The sequence below is a fragment of the Monopterus albus genome, unplaced genomic scaffold (assembly GCF_001952655.1).
Source record: "Monopterus albus unplaced genomic scaffold, M_albus_1.0 scaffold144.1, whole genome shotgun sequence".
In the NCBI taxonomy this organism is placed as follows: Eukaryota; Metazoa; Chordata; class Actinopteri; order Synbranchiformes; family Synbranchidae; genus Monopterus; species Monopterus albus.
This window is the reverse complement of record NW_018128024.1, coordinates 959816-984559: the sequence shown is the minus strand read 5'-3', so window position 1 is coordinate 984559 and position 24744 is coordinate 959816. Positions and strand designations below refer to the sequence as shown.

The 24744-nt window shown below is 42.0% G+C and overlaps 1 protein-coding gene across 3 annotated transcripts in view; it reads right to left on the bottom strand.

Moving 5' to 3' along the window:
- The window catches only part of sdk1b (sidekick cell adhesion molecule 1b), a 255116-nt gene that overhangs the window by 76401 nt on the left and 153971 nt on the right, over positions 1 to 24744 (bottom strand). For all 3 annotated transcript variants that reach the window (XM_020614282.1, XM_020614284.1, XM_020614283.1), the window contains 10 exons: positions 15238 to 15340; positions 12254 to 12264; positions 12057 to 12221; positions 9343 to 9426; positions 6641 to 6835; positions 5049 to 5165; positions 4746 to 4913; positions 3876 to 3978; positions 3582 to 3755; positions 505 to 641 (listed from right to left, as the gene is read on the bottom strand). In XM_020614282.1, the coding sequence (XP_020469938.1) occupies positions 505 to 641; positions 3582 to 3755; positions 3876 to 3978; positions 4746 to 4913; positions 5049 to 5165; positions 6641 to 6835; positions 9343 to 9426; positions 12057 to 12221; positions 12254 to 12264; positions 15238 to 15340 (1257 nt within the window). The remainder of the gene's footprint in view (positions 1 to 504; positions 642 to 3581; positions 3756 to 3875; positions 3979 to 4745; positions 4914 to 5048; positions 5166 to 6640; positions 6836 to 9342; positions 9427 to 12056; positions 12222 to 12253; positions 12265 to 15237; positions 15341 to 24744) is intronic.

Below are 24744 nucleotides of genomic sequence, written 5' to 3'. Positions count from 1 at the left end.
GAATGACGACAGCTTAAAATGTCAGACCACATTAACATCTGACATTTGTCCATTAGTCCAGCTTGTTTGCCGAGCGCTTGGCTCTGCATGTAATGGTCACCAATCCATTCCATCTCCTTAGGTTACAGCAGGTGTATGAACAGCTCTACGGCCAGCACACTCCAATCTGTTTCTCCTATCATTCTATTCCTCAATCCCTCTCTCCTATATTTATCGTTTAACAGAGAGCCAGCCTGCTGTTAAACATCTGTGGCAGAGATAGGGTGAGAGACAGTGAGAGGGTGAGGGAGGGAGGGAAAATAAGAGTTTATTTATGGAGAACCTGGATGAACATTAATGCAGTAACACCATTCCCCATATGTCTGCCTCTTGTAAGTGTGTGAGAGTGAGTGAGTGGTAGACAGCAAGTGAACAGCTGTTTGCGGCTAAGGGACTATAAAGAAGTGCCAAGGGATGCACGCACACAGACACACACACACACACACACACACACAGTACACATACTGTTCTCAGATAGCTCCAGCAGGTAGTATAGAAGAGGAGAGTTCCCATCGAAGGGGCGTAGCCAGGACAGGAGGACGGAGCGGGAGTCGGAGTCATTGAGACGGGCCATCAGGGAACGAGGGGAGTGTGGCAGCTCACTGGACACAAAAATGCAACAAAACATCACATATACTCTTAGTTTTACTTATATTTGTTTGGCAAAGTCTGTAGAAAAATATATCACCCATCAACCTAAGTTGCATGTCTTTGGACTGTGAGGAAGCCGGAGTGCTCGGAAGAACATGCAAACTCAGCACAGAAAGGCCCGGGGCTCAAACCCGGAACCTTCTTGCTGTGAGGCGACAGTGCTAATCACCATACCGCTGTGCCGCCCCTGTAGCTTAGCTAACAGGCAGGAAAACAGCTAGCCTGGTCCAGTACATCCAAAATCTGCCTACCAGTCCGTCTAACGCTCACTCATGACAAGATGTGTTGCTATTGCTGCGTTCACATTATGCTGGTTGTTGGTAGAGATGGGAAAGAAGAGTCCCATGGATAGAGCTAATAATTACCAGTCACTGGACAATTGTAGACAGCTATATGTTTGCAGAGCTTGTTGTGTTAAACATTAAGTTACTATGCACTCACAAAGTAACAGTACAGTGAATCCATTAAACTGGGGTTTTGGGACTACACTGAACCATAGACTCTATTCAGGGTCTCAGTCAGAACTTCAACACAAATGTTGACATGCATTAAAGTACACAACATCTCCAACATCACACTAATGTGTCATATTTTAGCAGGTAATCCACATAAAACTACTTTACACTTTGGTTTTTGACATACTTTCCAAATTGTTGTACTATTCCTTTAACATCCACATCATGAGAGAAGAGTGTGCTTGAACATGTAACACATTCATGCATTTGTGTCTCGAGTGTGTGACAAGGTGCTCTGACTTTTCATTAGACTGATATTTGTTTCCTGTGTTTTGCTTTTCTCTGACTCATATGTTGAAATAATGTTGGCTCTGACAGGCAGGTTCCTTCTTGGGTTTGGTCCATGACCAGTTCCAGTGGGCGATATCTTTTAAATATGCCTGTGTTTGGCAGATTTTTATTGTGATCTTTTATTCTGTGTGTGTTCTGCGCCATTACAAAGATACCACATTTATTAAAAAGAAATTCACCAGAGATTTGGTCATCCCCTGTCATGTTTGTAAGAAAGCAACACATTCATGGAAGCGATAAAGATGTCCAGACATTTGATTATACTGATTTTACTGCATCACAGTTCTCTGTCTTGAGCGAGGCCAAGCAGATCTCCGCGTCTCTCTGTGGCTACAGGTGTTAGAAGCAATAACAGGAGTGAGGACATTAACAAGGCACAAAAAAAAGAACAAAATAAATATATTTACACTGAAAGCACGATGACACCCATGGCCACTCATCCCTAAACCAGCTCCATTTCATATTCATAAGCTCAATCATTATTACTGAAAAACCATTAATGTGTGAATACTTTGAAAAGGGGGCCTCTTCTGGAAAGCTGCAGGTGCTTAGTCATTTTTCTGTTTAAATTTTTGCTTGTGTATGGTTTGACACTTTAATATTCAATAGGTATCAAGACAGAAAATGAGGGAAAAGCAGAGAGATGAATGAAGACTAAGACATAACGTTAGGAAGGGAGGGAGAGTAACACAGAAGCAAGGACGGCAGTGAATGAGGCAGAGAGGGAGCAAGGGGAAATGAGAATGATGTTTTCTTTTCTGAGTTGACATGATCGTATTAATTAATGGATGAGCTTAGAGAATGCTAGAGCTACTATCTTCACACAGCCTACACAAAACACATGCACAGACACACACACACACACACACACACACTGACAAACACATGGATGGGTCTTGTGGGAGTTGAACCAATAACCTGCTGGTAATTAGTCTGTCTCCTCAGCCGCCAGTGCCTGTTAGCCTCTATGACCCACTGATACCGAGCTAACGAACGTGTCAGTCACACATGTGGCTACCCATACCCAAACACACATATACTGTACAGTCATGCAGAAACTCCCACGATCCCCACGTTACTGCACAGCCATAAACACGGAGCCATTCCCTCCCTCTAAGTTTGACATGTATAACCTATCATCATTCTATAATTCATAAGGACGTGGACTCGCATTCTCCCCTGTAACTGTATTAATATATCATAAATGCCTTTCATAAATATATTATACAAGTGCCTATTAATATATAAAGGTTATTACCTGATAATCTTCCCTGTAATGAAGTTGTGAGGGCCAGAAAGTAAAATATGTAGCAAATATACGCATGAAATATCTGAGTGAAATGTTTTAATCTGAGTGTCAGGAATGCGTGCTCATAGCAGACACACAATGTGACGTGTGGAATGTTTCACGCAAACCTGATCAATGCACACGAACGCACTGTACCGTATGTACAAATTTTATACTCAAAGACTAATACTGTTGCTGTTTCACAGGGTAGAGTGTGTTCTGCATGTACCGGGCACCTGACAGCAGCTATGACGTTACATTACTATTACTGCTGTCTAACAAATCACATGAACGGGCCACACTTTCACACCTTGCGGCTTTAATGAAATTACAGGTTGCCACTGTGCTGCTTCTCCTGAATTATGTTCTGCAGAGTCAGTATGTCTGTTATTTCTATGTGTGATCTCGAAGCATCCTCCTTGTCAATCATATCTGTAATTTGAGTTGAAGTAGCTACAGTAGCTATGGACTGATGGTCCATGTCAAAGTCGTCCTTGTGTCTAATCACAAGGAAAAAGACAAAACCATAAGGTCACACAGAACATAAATAATCATCACAGCTTAAGAAACTATTTTAGGACATATTCTTCTCTGCTTTCTTGCTGAGAATTAAGTGCTCTGTACAAAGTTAAAAGGTAAACTTACTTACACTCTATACTGTATCTTATGCGTTTAATCTGTGCAAAAAAAGTGTAAAAATGACCTTTTCCCCCTCCCTCGTGTGCCAGTGTTTAAAACAATGCATCCAGGAATTAGCTGACATGCTCAAAACAGCTTGCATGATTCTTTGAACTCACATTACTTCAAGGCGTGCAGAGCGAGAATCGTTGCCAGCCTGTGATGTCACAGTGCAGGTGTAATCCCCAATGTCACCTGACCACGTCTGGCCGATAGTGAGGGAGCCCTGGCGCACAGAGACACGGCCCCCACCGGTAGGAAATACTGGCACACCACCACGATCCCACTTGAAGCTGCAACAGAGAGGTTTACAGACAAACAAAGCAGTGAAAGCAATGAAATACAGAGAAAAGAACCAGATGATATGAGATTAGGTACACGTGAAAAAAAACATAGATGTGACAAGCAGGTACCTGATATTGACTCTAGGGTCATGTGTAGCGTTGCAGTGCAGAATAGCGGTGGTTCCCTTGATAACACGGCGGTCTGTTGGAGGCACAGAAATGACTGTACGACCTGCAAAATAACAACCAGAGAGCCAGAGAAAGGAGACGAAGCAGAACCACATGTGAGATAAATGGAGAAGTTGACATTACTTTTGTTTAGCTCTCTCCTCTTATATTATCATGTCTTATTTAAAATTACATTTAAACGTATGCTGCTCCAAAACAATGCAAATTAAATACTTTATAGTTTAGCCCTGAATTATCGAGGCTAAACAGTACACAAGCATGCTTCCCAGATATACACACACATGTGCACACACTTACAGTGACATAGAAAACTGCTTAGTCTATCATATTATTTGTGCTTTGTTCTACCTTGGTTTAACCATTTCATTATTTAGAACCTGGAATGAAAATAGTGCCCTGGTGAAAAATAAATGTGGATGCAGTGTAGAGGGCTTCTTTTATGTCTTATTACTCAGGCACCATATTGTTGGGCGACCAGGCCTGCGATACTTCAGTATAGTTTTTAAACCATCACAACGCTCAACAGAGGACTGCAGATAATCTAACTCAACAGCATTTAACCTGAAGCTGTGAGGATAGCTAATCAATCATCCTCTGATCTGGCCAATCAGATGATTATTTCACCGTTGCCCCTGCCCACTGCATCAATAACCAATCACGATGCTCTTCACTAGCCTGAGCTAATGCCATCAGACAGCTATGGATAAATTAGTGCCCCGTGTCTGTTTGAGTCTGTTTAGTTAATGTTGAGCAGTTGAGTGCTTTTTTGTTCTGTGTGCATAGTGTGCATGTACTATATAGGCAGCTTACTCCAGATGGTGAGTGTGGCGGTGGTGTTGATGGTTCCCTCTGAGTTGGAGGCGATGCAGGTGTATTCCCCTGAATCTTGGAAGCTGACTGGCTGAATCTGCAAACCACCTGACTGCAAGAGTGTGAATCTGGGCACCCGGACAGAGCCGCTGGCTAAGACCTGTGATCCTTCACAGAGACAGAGAAACAGTAAAATAGCCTTGAGATGAAGGAAAGGTAACTTGGTGATTAAGCACATTTTTAATTACAAACACATTGTGTCTGTGTGTTTTGGTGTGTAATACAGTGTGAGTTGTCTGATACCTTTGATCCAGGTGATGGCAGGTTTTGGAGCTCCACTCGTCTGACAGGTAAACAAGGCTGTGATGCCATCAGTTACTGTTTGGTCAGATGGGGGGAGTGTAAATGTGGGGGCGGCACCTGAAACACAGAGAGAGCGCCTCAGAGGAAGGAAGATGACAATGGTGGGAGAAGAGAGAAGTAGCAGTGAAACATAATGGTGAAGAGAAAACAGAAAAATTGAAAAAGAATGGGTGAAAGTGTTCATCTAAACACCAATGCATCCTCTGTGATCAATGGAGGCTGTATTCATTACCTAGTGCTACGTGTATGTGCATAAATCTGGAAGGTGGTGTAGCAGATCCATGGGGACTTTTAATTATAATCCAATGCTCACTAAACAGAACAGAGTCTACAGAGAAAAAAAAGTAAATGCAGACTTTTGGAGCTGATACACTGCAAACCATCAAGTCAAGGTAGAACATTCAACAGACATAGACTTAACCTTGAATTTCAAAAGCAAAATGGCATTTTGTTTCAGGCTGAGCTGTGACTGAACTGTTGACATACTGTCTGCAATGCAAATTAAGAAATGTCTGCATGCATGGTGGGCCAAATGTAGAGGATCAAGTGGGATGGCACAGCTGGAGCTATTAGTCTGCTAATCAGTTAGTCAATCGGCAGAAAAATAAGCATAATTAAAAATAATATCTATTGCATTTCAGCTGCTTTTCAAGTAAAAACATTCTACTTCCAGTGAGGATTCTAGATTCTATTCTTAGAACCCAGATGCATTTGATGGAAGATTAAGGTGGAAGGTAAATGGTGATTTAATACAAGCAAGTGACAGAAACACAGACTGGAGCTAAGAGTAACTTCTCATATAACTTCAGGTAGGTATAGCTCAGGGAGGAAGTGGCAGGTAGGTACTCACTGTCTCTACAGAGCCACAGTGTCGTGATTGATTTAGAGAGCAGGGGGAGGGGAGTTTTAAGGTAGCAACAGTTCATACCCCAATAAAGGCACAAGGGACAGCCAAGCAGGCAGGTGACTGAACAGACAGGTGAGTCTCAGTTTGGCAAACAAAACCAGACGAGGGGCGAGCTGAATCAGGTTCTGAATCAGCAGAGAGCAGGTTGAAACCAGGTGGATGATCAGGGCAGCAGGAGAAAAGCCAAACAGGTGAGTGGCCAGAATGACTAACAAACCAGCAAGGAATGAATGCTGACTGGGGACGTAGACACTGAGTGTGTGACAGGAAGTTGCCAGGAGTCATGACATCCAGCTTCTCAACCTCCTGCTTTTCTTTGTCTTATTTGACAGGAGACAGGATAAGGAGCACAGAAAGCTGATTGATGGATGGAAAAATAATGGATTCATTTAGAAGATGATGTTCTGGAGACTAAACTACAGTGTATAACAGCATAACAGTACGTAACAGAACATAAAAAGTACAGTAGAAGATTAAATTCAAATAAATGGGGAAGAGACAAAGGAAAACAGTGGTATCAAGACAGGGAGAAATCAGTGAACAATGGCTTGAGAGCATGAGCAATGCTGCTGTAGGTGTGTATGTACAAGACGTGCTTTCTTGTGTGTCTGTCAGGTAAACTCACTGGAAACAAGGAGTTGTGTGTGTGTTTGGGTCTCTCCAGCAGCGTTGCGAGCGAAGCACTGGAATATTCCTCCGTCTCCAGGCTGCACCCTGCGCACCGTCAGCCCGGTTGCTGTGGTGACCTTGTAGCGAGGGTTGGCCAGTTTGGAAAGAGGTACTGTGTCTTTATACCACTCTATCCTGGGCTGGGGCACACCTACACATGTACATGTGCATGAAAAAAAAAAAACACGCAGAGGGAGATATTTTTCAATTTCCTTAATAACAAGCCCGATGACCTAACTGCTGAGCAAACTGCTCCAACTCCCACTAAAACAGCTACATACACTCTTTATGCCAGTCCTTCTTCTCTGTTATCCACTCTCTCCATATAAATATGCATGCAGACATAATGACTCCTAATAATATATTGATTGCAGGGTGTGGGTGGTAGGGTAAGGGTGGCAGAAGGGGCCTAAAAACATTCTGAATAAAAGATGTGGCCAAGAGCAGTACACCGAATATCTACAGCATCAGCATCCACCTGTCTGACGGACATGCCAGATATGACAGACAGCGGGCTCATGCAATTACTCTGGCTCAACCCTCCACGCCAATGTGTGTGTGGGTGCGAGGCGGTGGGTGTTTCAGGGAGGGAGAGATGAATTCCACACTTTTCCTCAATCTGTTGGTGTCAAGCTTTCACTGACAAGTGTGAAGTATTTTTCACCCCCTCCATGTCTCACTCACTCTGTCACTCTGCCTTTCCTCCTTCCCCTGTTCCTCCTTCCAGCCTCCACCCCTCGCTCCATACCCTCAGGCCTCTGCTATTTAATTACTCTGCCACCGTATCAGATTACTGAGGAGGAACATAAACTCGCTCAGTGTGTGTGTGTGTGTGAAAGAGAGGCGTATGTTGCAGTTTTTAGTGCTGTGTCCACCCCTGTTCATATAATTGTTTTCATGTAATCCCTTTAAAAACAAGAGTCAAACAAGTGCAATTTATAGACTTGGACTCAGCCTGTTAATCTGCTCATACTGCCAAAAGTAGAGTGTCACTGTCCAAGAAGCCTTCAAACTAACTCCTACTGAATGACAAAAAAACTCAGCACAACTTGGTGACAGTGACACACTCTTAGCAGCAGATACTTGTACAAAGACCAGGACCAAAACCTGCTGTTTGCTGCACAGACATAAACAACATAAATATACACCGATGAGCCATAACATTATGACCACTGTTAGGTGACGTGAGTAACACTGATTATCTCATTACAGTGGCACCTGTCAGTGTGTGGGGTATACTAGGCAAGTGGACATTCAGTCCTCGAAGTTGACGTGTCTGAAGCAGGAAAAATGGGTGAGCATAAGGATGTGAGTGACTTTGACAAGGGCCAATCTGTGATGGCTGACAACTGGGTCAGAGCATCTCCCAGACTGCAGGTCTTGTTGGGTGGTCCTGGTCTGCAGTGGTGAGTACTAGGGTTGTAGCAGTATACAGGTTTCATGGTATACCATGATATGGTAATTGATGGTTATCTTACCATGCACATTTGCTTATTACCAGTATAGAAGAAGAAAAAAAAACTGCAATGCTCGTGCACCTTTCTTCTCTGACTGCCTGTCACACTCTGCAACAGCTTCCACACACACACATACAATGGACAAATGGCAGAAGGAGACTGCTAGTCTATCACCAAACTCCATCCAGCAATAAAGAAATTACAATCATTTAGAGATTTGGAGATCACAAAAATGAACACCTTTGAGGACACCATCCCTCTGTGCAGCATGTGGCGCACTTTAATCCCAATCAGTAAAACGAGTGGCCGTATAAACGTTGGTCATGAAATGCGCTACTGAAATAATTTTCCACCTTGTCTGTTCATTTGCTAATCTCTCAAAACAGGACTCACACTGATCCCGATCTGACTCCAGAAACATAGACACAAACTTTCCCGGCTCTCATACACTAAGTGTGTGTGGTGTGTGCACGTGAATGCGCGGACAGGACCAGTCTGCCTCGCGCTGTCACACACCTACAGTAAATTAGAAACTATTCTGATAGTCAATTAAGATATAAAGTAGTCATATGAGAATTCATTTGTGACTCACATGGTCACACACCTGAGACAGAGCCCCAGTCTGCTTCAGACTAAGGGCTGCTGGGTAGTTAAACAACCTCCCCCCGACACCCTTCTGACGATACAACCAGGGGAGCTACAGTACGTATACCAAGTTTAACGTTCTGAAAGTAAACTATTACACCTCAGACTTACTACAAAACCTGGAAAGGTACACGGAGGTGTGTGAGTAGGTGACATCTGACCTTTTCTCTTAAATTCTCTTCTTCTATTCTTATGACAACTTTTGTCATTTTTGTAACTTTTAACCACAACCAAGTGCAACATCATCAATGATTTTAAGAAGAGATTGTCTTCATGTGTGTGCCCTCATGTCCATCTGTATCACCTGTCTCACCCCTCCACTCTCTCCAGTCAAGTTTCCATTGACATACAGTATAGATCAGAGAAGAAGGAGGTAACTATGCTTCCATTTGCTCCTCTTATGCAAATATTGAGAACTAGGTGCATTAAGATAAACAGTTGACGGCACTAATTCTCCAGGTAGGTGCCATTAAGCCACTGTGGAAGAAGAGTGCGCAGTGAGGTGATGCAAATAAACACACACACACACACACACACACACACACACACAGTGTACCTGTAGCAAGGCAGGGGATATCTACATTCCTGTCGAGCTCAGCAAACATCTTCCTCTTGGGCTCAGCAGAAAGAGACGGTGGTTCTGCAGGGAAAAATGTTAAAACAAAACATGTAACGCATTTTATAATGCACGTTCTGCATTAATATATGGACAGGATGTCAAACAAACAACAAACACCCCATACCGTGTGCAACATGTTTGAACTAAGGCCTCACAAAAGGCTTGAAAAACATATTCAGTCATTATACAGCTGAAAACATCTTGGAGAGTGTGCCCTCTCCAAGCATTTATTCTTTAATAAGGAAGCAATTTGGAGATGAGAAGTTGGCACTGCAGGGTAAAAATGGGTCCCCATCTTGGTCCTGAGTGTCATTGCAAAGCAGAATTTCTGTCTATGCACACTGTGAAATGACTTCCACAAAGTCACAGAAAAACACATTCTCTGAGCTTCCCAAGGGAAACAGTCCCCGTTTTAAACTATTCCATTTCACTCCTTCTAAACATCTCCACCAGTGTTGGTCTAAATGGTGACAGCAGCTCAGAGATAAAACTTTCCCCGATTTGAATGTGACTATATGCCTTTTGGTGTATTCGAATAATGCTACACGCTATAAAAAAAAATTGCCTACTACTATATATGCTCCATTTCTTTCAGAAACATTTGTTAATATTTAGAGAGCGATATTGACACAGCAAGCCCAGAGAGAGGGAGAGGGAGACAGACCGGCTAATTCATTTTCAGTCTGGCATTTCTGGAAAAGTGGCTCCACACAGTAGCGGCACCTGTTCACTGAAAAATGACTTTGAGGAAAATGAAATGTCCAGCGTATGCACTAAATAATGAATGTGCATACTGGCTGTCACAAAAATATAATTTTTATCGATTGGAGGAGAAGAGGAGAAGTTTTTCTGTACTTTCTTCTAAAGCGCCATACTGTACTTACACAGTAACAGTACATACAATAATACAGTTTGTGACACCAGGCTGTCATTGTAATGCTGCTGTACTTTAAACGAGACAATAAATTCCCACTGCTCCAGTGTTATTTCTCTCAATTTCTCCTTCATGCCTTTGCACAGTAGATGTGTAAACTGACGTAGCAATAAACAAAATAAAACTGCAGGTTTGATCAGGCGTGTGTGTGTTTGTGTGTGAGGACAACAACACAGTAGCCTCCTGTGTTGGTGCTACATTTATTCTAACTGACTTTAAAGTTCTGCATGGTAACTTTTAAACTCACACATGTGCATCTCCTGTCTATATTGGATATGGAATCCAGCATGGTTTTTGACAGGAGAATAAAGGTGAGGGGAGAACAAAAAAATGAGAGATGAATAGCAGCCATGTGGCGTGACACTGATAGCACAGGTGCATTAATCCCCTTCACTCAGGTGAGTGTAAGGACCTAGATGCACAAACACAACAAAACACATTTTGGAGTGATTGGGTGGCTGGGTTTAGAGATTTGAGAGTTCATGGATTCTCTGCCGTCTGCCTGCAAAACAAAGACGGAGAACAACAACAGATATATTGTTGGTTGCATCAGTAGTCGCCTGGACAATGTACATCACGAGCACGCGATGTCATACATATTCCGATTAGTGGATCGGGGCAGAAAAGAAATGAAGCTGAATAATGAATACCTTTGAGCATTTCTCCGTCTTGCACACAAACACATACACTATTCTGTTTAGGAATCCCTTTGATTGCATCAAGGTCTGTTGAGCCCATAGCAGAGAAAAAGAGGATCAGTACTGACGTATTCATCAGTTTCTACTCCTCGGATACATATGAATGCATGCAGACTTTGGCCCTGCCAGGCAAGCCTAAACACTCCTGTTGGCCTAATGAAGGAAGATAAAGTAAAAAGAGACAGAGTGGAGAGAAAGAGAAGAGAGAGAGAAGAAAGTACTAAAATTGGTTGTGGATAGCGAGGGGGGCACAGAAAGAGAGGGAGTGGGGTATAAAAATTCAGGGAGGTCTTTTCTAACTAGTGAGTATTCTGCAGGCATGGGTAGTTTGCTCTCTCCGCATTAGGTGCTCCCTCACTCCGACAATCGCAGCAGATCAAAAAGACGCTGACAAACTGGGGGAGAAAAGTTTCGCTTCATCAATCACACGCTCCCTGCCTGCGTGTATGCTGTTTTCTATTTATGCACACATATCAAGGACAGGAGCGGACTGTGACGAGAGCACTCTTGTTTGAGTGCTTTCAGTGTTCCCTTATTGATTGGTGACTCCAGGGAAGAAAACTAATTTAACTGCCGGGCAATTGGGCACGTGTGTCTGTGGTGCCATTCTGTCATTGTATATAAGCATGGAGTCCGCACATGCATGCATCTGCGAGCACACATTGGATGCATTTGTGTGTAACCACTGTTTGCGACAACACTGGACAGTTTGTTGGTGAGTGTGGACAACAGATTCAGCTCAAGTAGTCCTGTAGTTAACGTTGCCTGCCCGAGGTGTTTACAGTCACATTTCCAGGAGAAAAGTAAGACTAAATGGAGGAATAAACAGAAGGAAACAGCCTGGAGCAAAAAATGTACAAGAAAAGACAAAAGCAAGGTTAAAAGAGAAATTAATAGCACATGTTGAGACCATTAGTCTTAATGGATCAGGCCTACCGAGAATAATCGTGGATAATCATGTTAGGCAGTGTATCTGTGCCTTTGTGTGTGACTGAGTGATTGACTGTCTTTTCTCTTACCCATTACAGTGAGGTGTGCCCTTGCCTCCACAGGTCTGGCAGTGCTGTTGCTAAGCAACGCTTCACAAACATATAACCCTGTATCAGTAGAGGTGGGGGCAGCAATAATGAGCCGACGCCCACTGGCCAGCTGACGCCCATCCCGTTTCCATGACACCAAGAGGCCTTCCCATCCCGTTTCCATGACACCAAGAGGCCTTCCACTGGTCTGGGAGGAGAGGAGAGGAGAAAGGTGAGGGGATAGGAGAGGTAAGGACAAGAGAGGAAAGGAGAGGAGGGGAGAAAGAATAGTAGGAGTGGGGAGAATTGTAGAAAAAGCATACAAGTGACAGAAGGCAATTACAACATATTAAATCCATCAGTTTAGGTGTCAATGAGGCAGGAAATGAATGATGACAGTCTGTATATCAGAGCAGTCAGCTCTACTCAGCATGAAGGAGCTTTAGTCAGCGACTGTGCATGTTGGAGAATGGGAATGAGGTTTCATGTAAAATGATATTTTGTTTTGGATACACAACATCAAAACATTCGTGTGTGTAATTCAGCACTGTATCTATTCATAAAATTGCAGCTTCAATATCTGGTGTATTTACATGCAACACTTCAGTTTATACAAGCACTCTGAATTAGAATTTGCAGCTGATTTACTAGGACAACAGCTAATTATCTAATCAGCAGCTGGAACTGCCTGTTGTCACTTATGACAGTGGGATTTGTCCCAGACAGTCAACTACCAAAATACATTAAAATGTAATGATGCAAACATGACTACTCGTTGATAAAGCAACATCACAAAACACAATAAACAACAAAGATAATTTAGGGGACAATTACTTAAACTATTATAATAACAGTTAGGTTTATATTAGAGAGGTGTGTTAAGCCAATGAAGTAGGAGTCATTAAACAAACAACCACAGAAATTAAACAGATGGAATAAAATAAAACACCAGCTACCGTCACACTGAACAAACTGGAAGCTTAGAGATCATTCATGTTAAGTTGTTTTAAGGTATTCTTACTTCATTATTTTTATTTCTAAGAAGGTGACAGTGAACGGCAATTAGAAGAGATTCATGTTCACATCTGTGGATGGAGGTGAAGACAAGCTGCTAATTCAGTCATGTCATGTCAGTGTTGGACAATCTTTGACTTAAGTGACAGATTTTCTGTTGTGATTTTTTGGATGTAAACCAGGTCAATTTAGTAAAAGAACAAATATGTGTAAGAAGTCATTAATGCAGCCAAACCCGCTTAATATGCAGCAACTGTTAATAACAAAATGTCAGACAAAGAACATGCTTTGCCTTTTATTAGGATACAGATGAGAGTATGCTGCTTTCTGTCTTAGACAATACACCTTGAGGTAAAGACAGAAGTTAAATGGAAAACTAATTAAACTTACTGCTAGGCTGATATGTCAGAGTTTTAATATGTGTACCCAGTGGGTCCACAAAACAAAGAGAATCCAAAACTTGCCCGAAGACTGAAAAAGCAAATCTTACATCCCTTAATATTAAGCCTCCTGGCGCTGCTTGTTTTCAATCAAATTCCTAATCATTTGAGCACTCTGCCAGGACTGACTAATTAATGGTTAATGGATCCGGATGGCAGATGCTTTTCCTCTTCAGCACATCACTGACATCAACAACATGATGTCGATGATTATACTCTTCTTTCTCCCAAACTTTAATGATACTTTTTCTGTTGTTCCATGGGTAGAGAGTTTTCTCTGTCAGTGGGTGCTTCTCTGATATCAGAAACAGTCCATGTGGAGGAGGCAGAAACATGCAGGAGCTGATTTGTCTGCAGTTATAATACCAGTGGAGCAAGCTATAAAAATAAATTACTTGGTGTTGAATGAAAAAAAGTTTTGTTTCTTGTATGATGGGAACGCAACATGCTGTTGCTAAGAATTTGCTTGAACCCTGGTATGTGTCAATTCTATATTTAGTCACTTCTGTATCATACTTTGAGAGCTACCCAGTGGTCAAGTGCTGGTCAAGTGCCGCTGAAAGGTATTTTAAGGACGTCAGTTCTCACAGAACAAAGCAGCCTGAGTAACCCAGACTAAATAACACAAACCAACAAAAACCATGTGCAAATAGCCCACAGAGAAACTCAAAATAGTGTGGTGAGCAAGTAAGTAGAGAACTACCTGTTGAGGCCAGACAACTCAGACTTGCTATCATCCTAGCTGGCAGTGCTTTTATCTGTTCAAAGCAGCCTCGGTGTCACTTTATTGCATTACACCAACGTTCATCCTCCATTCAAACACATGCCCCTGAGAGCATTTTTAAAATGGTATCGGTGAGGTTCTTTTTGTGTTTGGGATCTGGCATCAGTGAACTCAGGATGCGTTACAGAAAAATCTGGCATGTAGTGGAGGAGTTACACATACTGCAGCTATACTGTCCTCCTGCCACCATAGCTGTATGACTCACAAACGGGTTTGGAGTCTGTCCAAAATGGTTGTTTAGAGGAAATGAATGGATACAATACAGGCTGTGTTCAAAACAAATGCTGATTAACATAAAGTATACATAAACTAGTGTTCGGTTCCTTTTTCACTCGTATGGGACTCAGACGCTGGTTGGATAGTGTGTGTCAGAGGGATGAAGCTAAGTACAATTTGCTGTTGCTCTGAAAAACAACTGTTGAGCCAGACTAGGCTGCACCTCCTGTGTCAGTGTGTGTGCATGTGTGGACTTCGATCCAATTTCTGTGTAAGTTAACTTGGTACTGGTGTGTGTGTGTGTGTGTGTGTGTGTGTGTTTGTGTGCATCAGTGTGTCTATACACTGATATTGGGGAGGAAGACTTGCTGAGCTTTGAGTTTATGTGGAGTCCTCTAATTACCCTGGAAGAAAACAGCGCTGTCTAGCAAGAAAGGAATTGTTTGTGTGTGTGTTCCTGTACTTGCTGCATAGTGAGGACCAAAAAAGTTTTGTTTTTGTTTTGCTACAGAGTGAGGACATTTTTGGAAAGTGAGGACACTTTGGCCGCTCCTCACTTTCTGAAGCACCTTTTTGAGGATTGGTTGGTTTATTTGGTTTGGGCTGGGGTTAGGCATTTATCTCTGATGGTTAAGTGTTAGGGTACGGGGCCAGGGAATGTAGATCACTGAGTGTCCTCACAAAGACAGAAGTAAAGCGTGGGTGTACATACAGTAGAAAAACATACCTGGAGTTGGCGATGCACTCCAGTGTAGCCTCGCTCCCTGCCACCGCTGTGGTGTCTTTGGGTCCTATCACAATTGCTGGAGCCGCAAGCTCTGACTCAGGAGCTGTGACAGAGAGAGAGAGAAGAGGCAGCTTATAAATCACAGTGTGCACACACAGGAACATAATCTCAATCAAAGATCACAAAAGTCACTCACACACACTGCTGTACTCATTTACATGCACACAGTTATATCCTCTGATATTCTCCACAATACATTTTCTATGCACTATCACAATGTCCATTGTTCTATTTCTTTTCTAGCACTGGGACAACACTGCATGTATTTAGCCAGATTTTAGCCCAAACTGGTTGTTCACAGCTACTTATGATGAATGACAGAATGGATTTCCACCATGTCAGAAACATCAGTCAACTGTCAAACTAGATTCACTTTATTGTCAATTTACTTACCAAGTAGGGTACACAGCAGAACAAAATGATGTTGCATCTAACTACACATATACAGCAACTTTCAGTGTTAAAAATGTCTCATTGAAGAAATATTTTACTAAAATAAATCAATTCCAAACTGACCATAAAACAGAAACGTACAATATAAACTGCAGAGCGCTTATTTTTAGTTGCTACGGTCTGATGGCGCCGATTTAAAGTCCATAAAAAGGACCAAACTATCTCCTGCAGCTCATCTACTGTTGTCACATTCCCACTTTTATTTTGTAGATGCGTCATTCTCCCAACAGTCACCAGAAATATTAGACTTTTTAACACCTTCCAAGGCCTCGTATTTAGGAAACTGAATCACTGATTGACAGCATATAAGAGAAAAAGGCAGCATACTGCGTGTGATTGTGTTGAGTCTAGCTGAAATGAAACTATAATTCTTTCCAGTACTTCTGAGATGCTGTTGTCTCTTATCACAAAAATATTTTCAATCTCACACAGACACACACTCACACACCATAATTCTCTCATATAAACAATATCCTTCGACACTGGTGAATGTGAAGAAAGATTTATGGCCTAAAAGATGTGCAGGAGAGTATGGTGGTGTATGTGCAAAATTATGATGGTGCATGAGTTCGAGTTATAGTGTGAATGGCCTCTCGCACAAAAAGGACACACTAGGATTGTTATCAGTTTGAAATGTGCAACATCTGCTCAGAAAACAAGTGGAAAAAACACAACAGGCAGATGAAAACACTGCTTATCAGTGTTTTACAGTTTATCCGTTTATGTAGGAAGCGTACGTGTTATTGTTATGGGTATGTGTGTGCATGTACATGCACATCACTGGGCCTCCCATGGATACACAGTGTAGCTTTCCAATAAGGGAGGAGTTGTGAGTACAAATTAACAGGCTAGCTCTGATAGGGGTTGCTGGGGGTGTCAGGGTGCAGGAAGGGAGCACGGCAGGGGGAGGCAGGGGGTGACGAGAAGCCGCTTTGATCTCCTCTTTGAACGGAAGGAGGAAAAGGTGGTAATTGAATCTCTGCTCTTTATGCCTCCTTTCCATTCTCTCTCTCTCGTCTCCTTTTTAATCGGAGAGAACGAGCTGAAAAGCCTTAACCCACTGTCACAGGGAGTAAGACACGCAGACACAGGAAGACAGGCAGATGATACCACACACACACACACACACACTCGACTGACTTTGACACCTACACCTGCTGATGCTCTAACTCAGGGTAGAGGTTGAGTCATTAATGTGGAAGATAAGTGAAGTGACACAAAAAAAGAGATGGGAAGTGATAGTGGAGGTCTCTATCACTCACTTTTTCCATAACACACACACACACACATGCACACACACAATTTCATCGTGCAGAGAGCAGCACCTTGTACAATGTGTTATAATTTGACAGGTAGGAGAAGTAAAGGCGAGAGCCACAATGGGTATAAGACAGAAAAACAAACACAGCGACGATGATAGGCAAAGGCAGAAGTAGAGAGAACAAGAGCAGAGCGTCCATTAGCTATCCACTGTGAGAAGCAGAGCTCAGGCAGGGACTGGTAGTCATTAGTGCAGCGTTAATGGCAGCAGCAGCTCCAGATAATGAGCAGAGGGGGATGTGAACATAACCTGTTAACTTGGACCGAAGGGAGGGGAGCAGACAGACAAATCAGGACAGCAGGAACACTGGTGCCACAAGGGAGAACATGGAGGAAAAAGAAAGGACTTAAAGGAGGGAGATGGAGTGAACAGTATATGTAGATGGGAAAAGTGAGGGGGGACTGTGCAGATGGTCTTCTTCTTTCTGGAGTGACAGACATGATGGTAGAAGTAGAGTGGAAAGCAAAATGCCATATGGTTGTGTGATGTGCGCTCTTCTTTTCTCTTTGTCAGCCTGTCTAACATCCTCTTTCTCTGGGGAAATCTATCATTTCATCTCATCTGTATCACTCATTCCCTACTGCCTCTCTTCCCTCTCTTTAATCCCTATCATCCCCTTATCACCTTCTTTTTTGTTTTTTAAACAGGGATTATTAGAAAAAATTAATTAATCATCCTCAAGTTAAATACAGAGGAATAATGAAACTGGCAGACACTGTTACTGTGTGTGTGTGTGTGTGTGGCAGCTAAGAGGCTTCCTGTAAAGACTGTACAAAAGCCAGAGGTTTAATCTAACGCCACTGGATTCCTTATTTAGCAAATGAGTGTGTTTACATAGATGATCAGGTTCGTGAAGTATCCCGTTTTTGTGTTTGTGCATGTAAACTTCATCTTCCAATTCCTGATTCATATCCTGAAGAAAAATGACTGCATGGCCAAACAGCAAAACAAACTCAGTGGGTCTAGTCCAGTAACATTCTTCAAAATATTGGATGACATGCTTGGCACCGTCCACTTCCCACTGCAGAGAGCGGAGGACTTGACATTGACATCGACACTTCCTGTCCAACAGACGCTGAGCATCCAGTGGTGATAAATTAACTCCAGCCAGGTAGCATTAGGTTGCTGAATGGTTATTAGCGCTAGCATGAATATCCTCATCCTTTTTCATTAAGGAAAACAAATAGGCCTACCGTAAATACCAAATGTTTTCCAATTCATAATGGATTCATTAGCAATAGAGAGCCTATAGAAGATGACACAGCCGGAGAGGCTGAAGCTTTAGGCTAGAAGGCGTCATTTTACCAGGCTACTAGTTTGTATCACATGTATAACCTGATTTCTCTGCGTTCCATAGAAACACCACACGCAAAATATGATTAAAACTGGGATACTCTTAATAAGTGAGATACTCGTGTCCATGTAACCAGTGAGAAACACCATGTGGCAGAGAGAGGGAGAGTAGGAGTGGTGGAGGGACGGAGGGCAGGGAGAGAGCAACAGCTTGGGGCTGAAAATATACATTAAAAAAAATCATGATGATAAAAAAAGAAGAGCTGTTAACACAGATAAGAAAAATCAAAAACTGATTATAAGGAGAAAAAAACCATTCACTCTGAGACTTTACATGGATCTGCACACATTGCTGTGGGTATAATTTTGCACCAAAGAGGCAGTGACACACTATGACATTATATTGCTTTTGTCAGTGCAATCATTACTAATTGACAGTAAAGTGCTGCTGAGGTGACACAGCTGTGTTAGTGTATGTGTGTGTCATTCAGCTGCAAGCAGAAAAATCCCAAATTAAATCAAGGATAGGAAAGATAAAAAAAAAAACAGGGCTGGTCAAAGGACTGGTGCAGCTTTAGGGCAGGAACGAGACAGAGATGATAAGTAAAGAGCGAGAGAGAAAGACGGAGGGACAGAGGGAGATGAAAGGCTATTCCATCCACAGATTAGAATGTAATCCGTCTTTGAGTGGATTCTCTCAGATTACATCTTGTTCTCCTATTAAATCTGTCAGTCACTCCACACTCCCTGTAGTGTCAGCGAGGCAGCTGCATCTGTGTGTGATCACTCTATGACTGGAGATCTGTGTTTTAAAGCCTTTCAGACAAATCTCTGCAGAGACCTACAGAGCAGAGGGGCTGGCTGAGAGCTGAACACACACACACACACACACTGTAAATGCACATGGGAGGTGGCTGGTGTTAACTGTCTGTGTATTAATAGAGTTGTCAGATATATGTCTGTAGGGTTCACAGCCAACTTACACATATCACACTCAGACCATGCCCAGAGTTTGAGAGGAAAAAAAAGAGGGTGAGATTTTGAAAGAGAACAAAGATGGAAAGGAAAAGCACTAGAAATAAGAGGTTAAAGAAAATGGAAAGCTTTTTAAAAATATTTGAGAGAGCTTTTTGGAGAGTATACAAAAATAAATAATGTAGGAAAAAAGTGATCATTTGCTGATCTCTCCTGAGAAGAGGGCATGTGTGTGAGAGTGGGGTGTGTTTGTGTCACTGCGCTCATTAATGCTGCATGCTGACAGCTAAGTGTCATCGTCTGACTACACTTGCCTCAGAATGCCAATATAAAACTACAAGCCATGGCATCACACACACATGTACACAAAGCTGCACCACACTAAGAGCAGACGATCCAAGCCCCAAAGGGAGACAGAGAAAATGGAAAGCAGTGAGAGGACACAAAAAGATGCCTGACTTTAAATATTCATCTCTTCCTTAAGCTGCCAAACCTTCTATCTGTCTCTGTCATCACGCCATACCAGTGATGGAATGGTTGAGAAAAAAGGAAAGAGCAGAAGAAACAAGAAACATGTAGCACTGATGGAGTTAAGCTCTTGTGAGTGCTCAATGATTATTAGATTAATTTTGAGCATTATATTAGTTGTGGTTATTTGGCTGCTTCACAAAACCCACAATGACATAACGAGGTAGCATTTCATCATGACTGTACTAAAATAAGGACGGGTGCAATTGCATCATGCCTGCAAATGTTTTTGTTGCAGCGGAGAAAAGTTATTTTTCCCCCATTAATTCTGAAAATCATCAACTTTTGACAAGGGCTCATAGGCAATGACTTACCAAACTCTAAGTGAAAAAATTAATTAATCATCCTCAAGTTAAATACAGAGGAATAATGAAACTGGCAGATGTGTGTGTGTGTGTGTGTGTGTGTGTGTGGCAGCTAAGAGGCTTCCTGTAAAGACTGTACAAAAGCCAGAGGTTTAATCTAACGCCACTGGATTCCTTATTTAGCAAATGAGTGTGTTTACATAGATGATCAGGTTCGTGAAGTATCCCGTTTTTGTGTTTGTGCATGTAAACTTCATCTTCCAATTCCTGATTCATATCCTGAAGAAAAATGACTGCATGGCCAAACAGCAAAACAAACTCAGTGGGTCTAGTCCAGTAACATTCTTCAAAATATTGGATGACATGCTTGGCACCGTCCACTTCCCACTGCAGAGAGCGAAGGACTTGACATTGACATCGACACTCAATGTCAAGTCCTCAATGATTATTATCTGAAAATCGTCAACATTTGACAAGGGCTCATAGGCAATGACTTACCAAACTAAGTGAAAAAATTAATGCACCAACACAACAGCACAAAGTTAGTACTCCATACGGGAAAGAAGTATATTTTAATATTGCACAAACGTAATTATAACAGTATGTACTCATGAAGGGCTTTTAGCACTCTGCTATCTGTTATCTCGGCTGCGTTGTCAGCAGAGATAAACACTTCTATGTAGTTTAACGGATCAGAAAAGTCACAGTTCAGACCTGATTTTAAGTCACAGATCAGATCCTTGGATCAGAAAACAAACAAAAAGCCCAGTGTTTCAATATAATCTTAAAATATTCAATACTTAATTGTTACATGAACCTATAGTTTGAGCCCAAACGTAATGAAACTGTGACTGTTTCATAATGGTAATGATGTTTGTGACTGTTTCCATGGTGCCAAAATTCTATAAAGCTTACCAATGCAATGTATGTTGTTGTTAATGGTGGCGTGAACACACAACTGTTGTGTCTGTTTCATGGCAACTCTGCATCAAGATTTTCAGAATTATTACTTTAAAAAGTAACAGCAGCAATAAAAGTGTATTTCGCACTATGATGCTTAAAACTTTGCATTTAATCAGAGGTTGATGTGCATGCCGAACCACATGGTGGAGGATCGGAACGGATCATAGATCAACTAGAATCTGTTACGCTGCTACTTCTGTGGCATGTACAACTGTTTTGGGCCAGTGTGAGTCTGCAGCTAGAGGCTGTCTGAAGGCTGTAGGGGAAAGGACAGATCACATGGCAACGTACAGTATATCCAACGCACCCTTTTCACCAGGGTGGTGTGTGTAAGACCTCAGCGCCCTGTTCACACTCTGCATGCCTGAAAGCTTTGTTGACACCTGCTGCCATTGCTCGTATGGCATCTCGTCAGTCCTACCTCCACCCCAGGATCCACCTGAAGGCTCTGAGCCAACAGTATTATTGACACTCCCTGCTCCCTAGTGTGCTGAATGTAATGCTACCTTGTGGGGATGACAGATATCAACACTTCCATAATAATCAGTTTCACATGATTCTGCTGACTAAACACAGGTTAAGTAATGCCAAGGCTCAGGTTCTGTCTGATTTACTCCTTTGACAGTCTTACAATAATGTACAATCAAAAGGTTATTTACATAGCACATTAAACACAACCAACTTTGACCAATTCAGTCAATTAAGTAAAAAAACACACACACACACAAAAAAAAATACGGTAAACGAATATACACCACAACTGAGGAAAGATAAAAGATGTCAGAGCTCTGCTCGGTATAAAATGCCAAAGTGAATAAATAAGTGTTTGGTTTTGTTTTAAAAAGTGCTTGGTCAGAAATGGATCACATCTCTGGTGGTAAGGCTTTCCACAATTTGGGAGCAACCACAGTAAAAGCCCTGTCACCCCATCGTTTACACCTCGATCTCGAGGCGTCCAATTAAACTGGTTGGGGGACCTGAGAGCTCTACAGTGTTTATGGGCAACCAAATCTTCAGCCAAACAGGATGGAGCTTTACCACGTAGTGAAAAGCCGGTGGAGTGATTGTAAAACAGGGATAATATGATCATATGTACCTGTTTTAGTAATGATCATCATTTTGGACTAACTAAAGGTAGAAAAGTACAGGGCTGTGTATCAGCAAGAAACTGGTGATACGATACATACGGTACATATCACGATACAGGGGTTACGATTCAATATACTGCAATATGTTGTGATACTGTAAACAAGGCGATATATTGCAAATTTTAAAAACATCTACTTTAGAGAAACTGTCAAAAAATAAGCAACACACCACCATAATATTTGATACAGTATCACAAAACGTAATATCGCGATACCCAAGTGTAATGATATTTCCTTAGACCCCTATGAAGGCAATAACTGGTTTACACCAATACAGTGGTGTGAAAAAGTATTTGCCCCCTTACTGATTTCTTATCTTTTTGCATGTTTGTCACACTGTAATGTTTCAGATCATCAAACAAATTTAAATATTAGTCAAAGATAACACAAGTAAACACATCATGCAGTTTTTAAATGAAGGTTTTTATTATTAAGGCAAAACAAAATCCAAAACTACATAGCCCTGTGTGAAGAAATGTTCGCCCCCCTGTCAAAACATAACTTAACTCTGGTTTATTGCACCTGAGTTCAATTTCTCTAGCCACACCCAGGCCTGATTACTGCCACACCTGTTCGCAATCAAGAAATCACTTAAATAGGACCTGCCTGACAAAGTGAAGTAGACCAAAAGATCCTCAAAAGCTAGACATCATGCCGAGATCCAAAGAAATTCAAAACCAAATGAGAAAGAGAATAATTGAGCTCTATCAGTTTGGAAAAGGTTATAAAGCCATTTCTAAAGCTTTGGGACTGCAGCGAACCACAGTGAGAGCCATTATCCACAAATGGCGAAAACATGGAACAGTGGAGAACCTTCCCAGGAGTGGCCAGCCGACCAAAATTACCCCAAGAGCGCAGCGACAACTCATCCAAGAGGTCACAAAAGACCCCACAACAACATCCAAAGAACTGCAGGCCTCACTTGCCTCAGTTAAGCTGAGTGTTCATGACTCCACCATAAGAAAGAGACTGGGCAAAAATGGTTTGCATGGCAGAGTTCAAAGACGAAAACCACTGCTGAGCCAAAAGAACATAAAGGCTCGTCTCAGTTTTGCCAGAAAACATCTTGATGATCCCCAAGACGTTTGGGATAATACTCTGTGGACAGACGAGACAAAAGTTGAACTTTTTGGAAGGTGTGTGTCCCATTATGTGTGGCGTAAAAGTAACACCGCATTTCAGAAAAAGAACATCATACCAACAGTAAAATATGGTGGTGGTAGTGGGATGGTCTGGGGCTGTTTTGCTGCTTCAGGCCCTGGAAGACATGCTGTGATAAGTGGAACCATGAATTCTGCTGTGTACCAAAATATCCTGAAGGAGAATGTCCGGCCATCCGTTATTCTGCCAAGATGAGTGGGCCAAAATTCCTCCACAGCGCTGTGGCAGACTCATGGCAAGTTATCGAAAACGCTTGATTGCAGTTGTTGCTGCTAAGGGTGGCCCAACCAGTTATTAGGTTTAGGGGGCAAACACTTATTCACACAGGGTTTTGTAGTTTTGGATTTTGTTTTCCCTTAATAATAAAAACCTTCATTTAAAAACTGCATGATGTGTTTACTTGTGTTATCGTTGACTAATATTTAAATTTGTTTGATGATCTGAAACATTACAGTGTGACAAACATGCAAAAAGATAAGAAATCAGTAAGGGGGCAAACACTTTTTCACACCACTGTATATAAAGCATTACAATAGTCCCACCAAGAGCTGAGAAAACCATGAACAGCTCTCTCTTCACCTTGGCTAAAAGAAGAAGCTGAAAAAAGCTTGCTTTTACAAAAAACTTAATTTGTCTGTTGAATTTCAGCCCACTACCAAATTTCACACCCACGTTTTTTTTTTTTTTTTTACAAATGGGTGAGTACGAAAGGCAAGAGTTCCCCAAATCCACATCAGTACAGCCTTGGATGAAATGTGACCCAAAAATTATGCATTTGGTCCTAGTCTCGTTGAGATGAAGAAAGGTAAAACGCAATACTGCCAAGCAGGGATCCATTCCAGCTCTTGCTTAACAAACATCTAAATGACCATATGGTGAGCAAATCGAAGTCACAAAAAATAAACTCAGTCTGTACAGTGAAAGCTACAGTATTTTACATAAGCTACAGTAGTTTACAGCTTTTTGTAAGAGGGGAAGCTGTCGCACACCAGAGGACCTTTACTGGAGGAAAAAAGCTGTTAAATTTTTAAAAGCGTGCACCATCAGTTTATTTTGCTGTATACCCAACAGACGCTGGCCTACGGCAGCTTGAGGTTAGAGGTGGTAGCACTGTACGTTATTCTTAGGAGTCATAAGGCAGAAACACTGAAGCCGCACTAGTGGAACATCTTTTACAGCGTGTACCCACTACTGCCAGTGTGACCTGCAGCAAAGCATTTAGCTGAGCAGCCCTTAACTCTGATCTTCTGCTGGGAGCAAAGAGCCACAGCAATATTTGCCTCTGTATGAAAGATGGAGA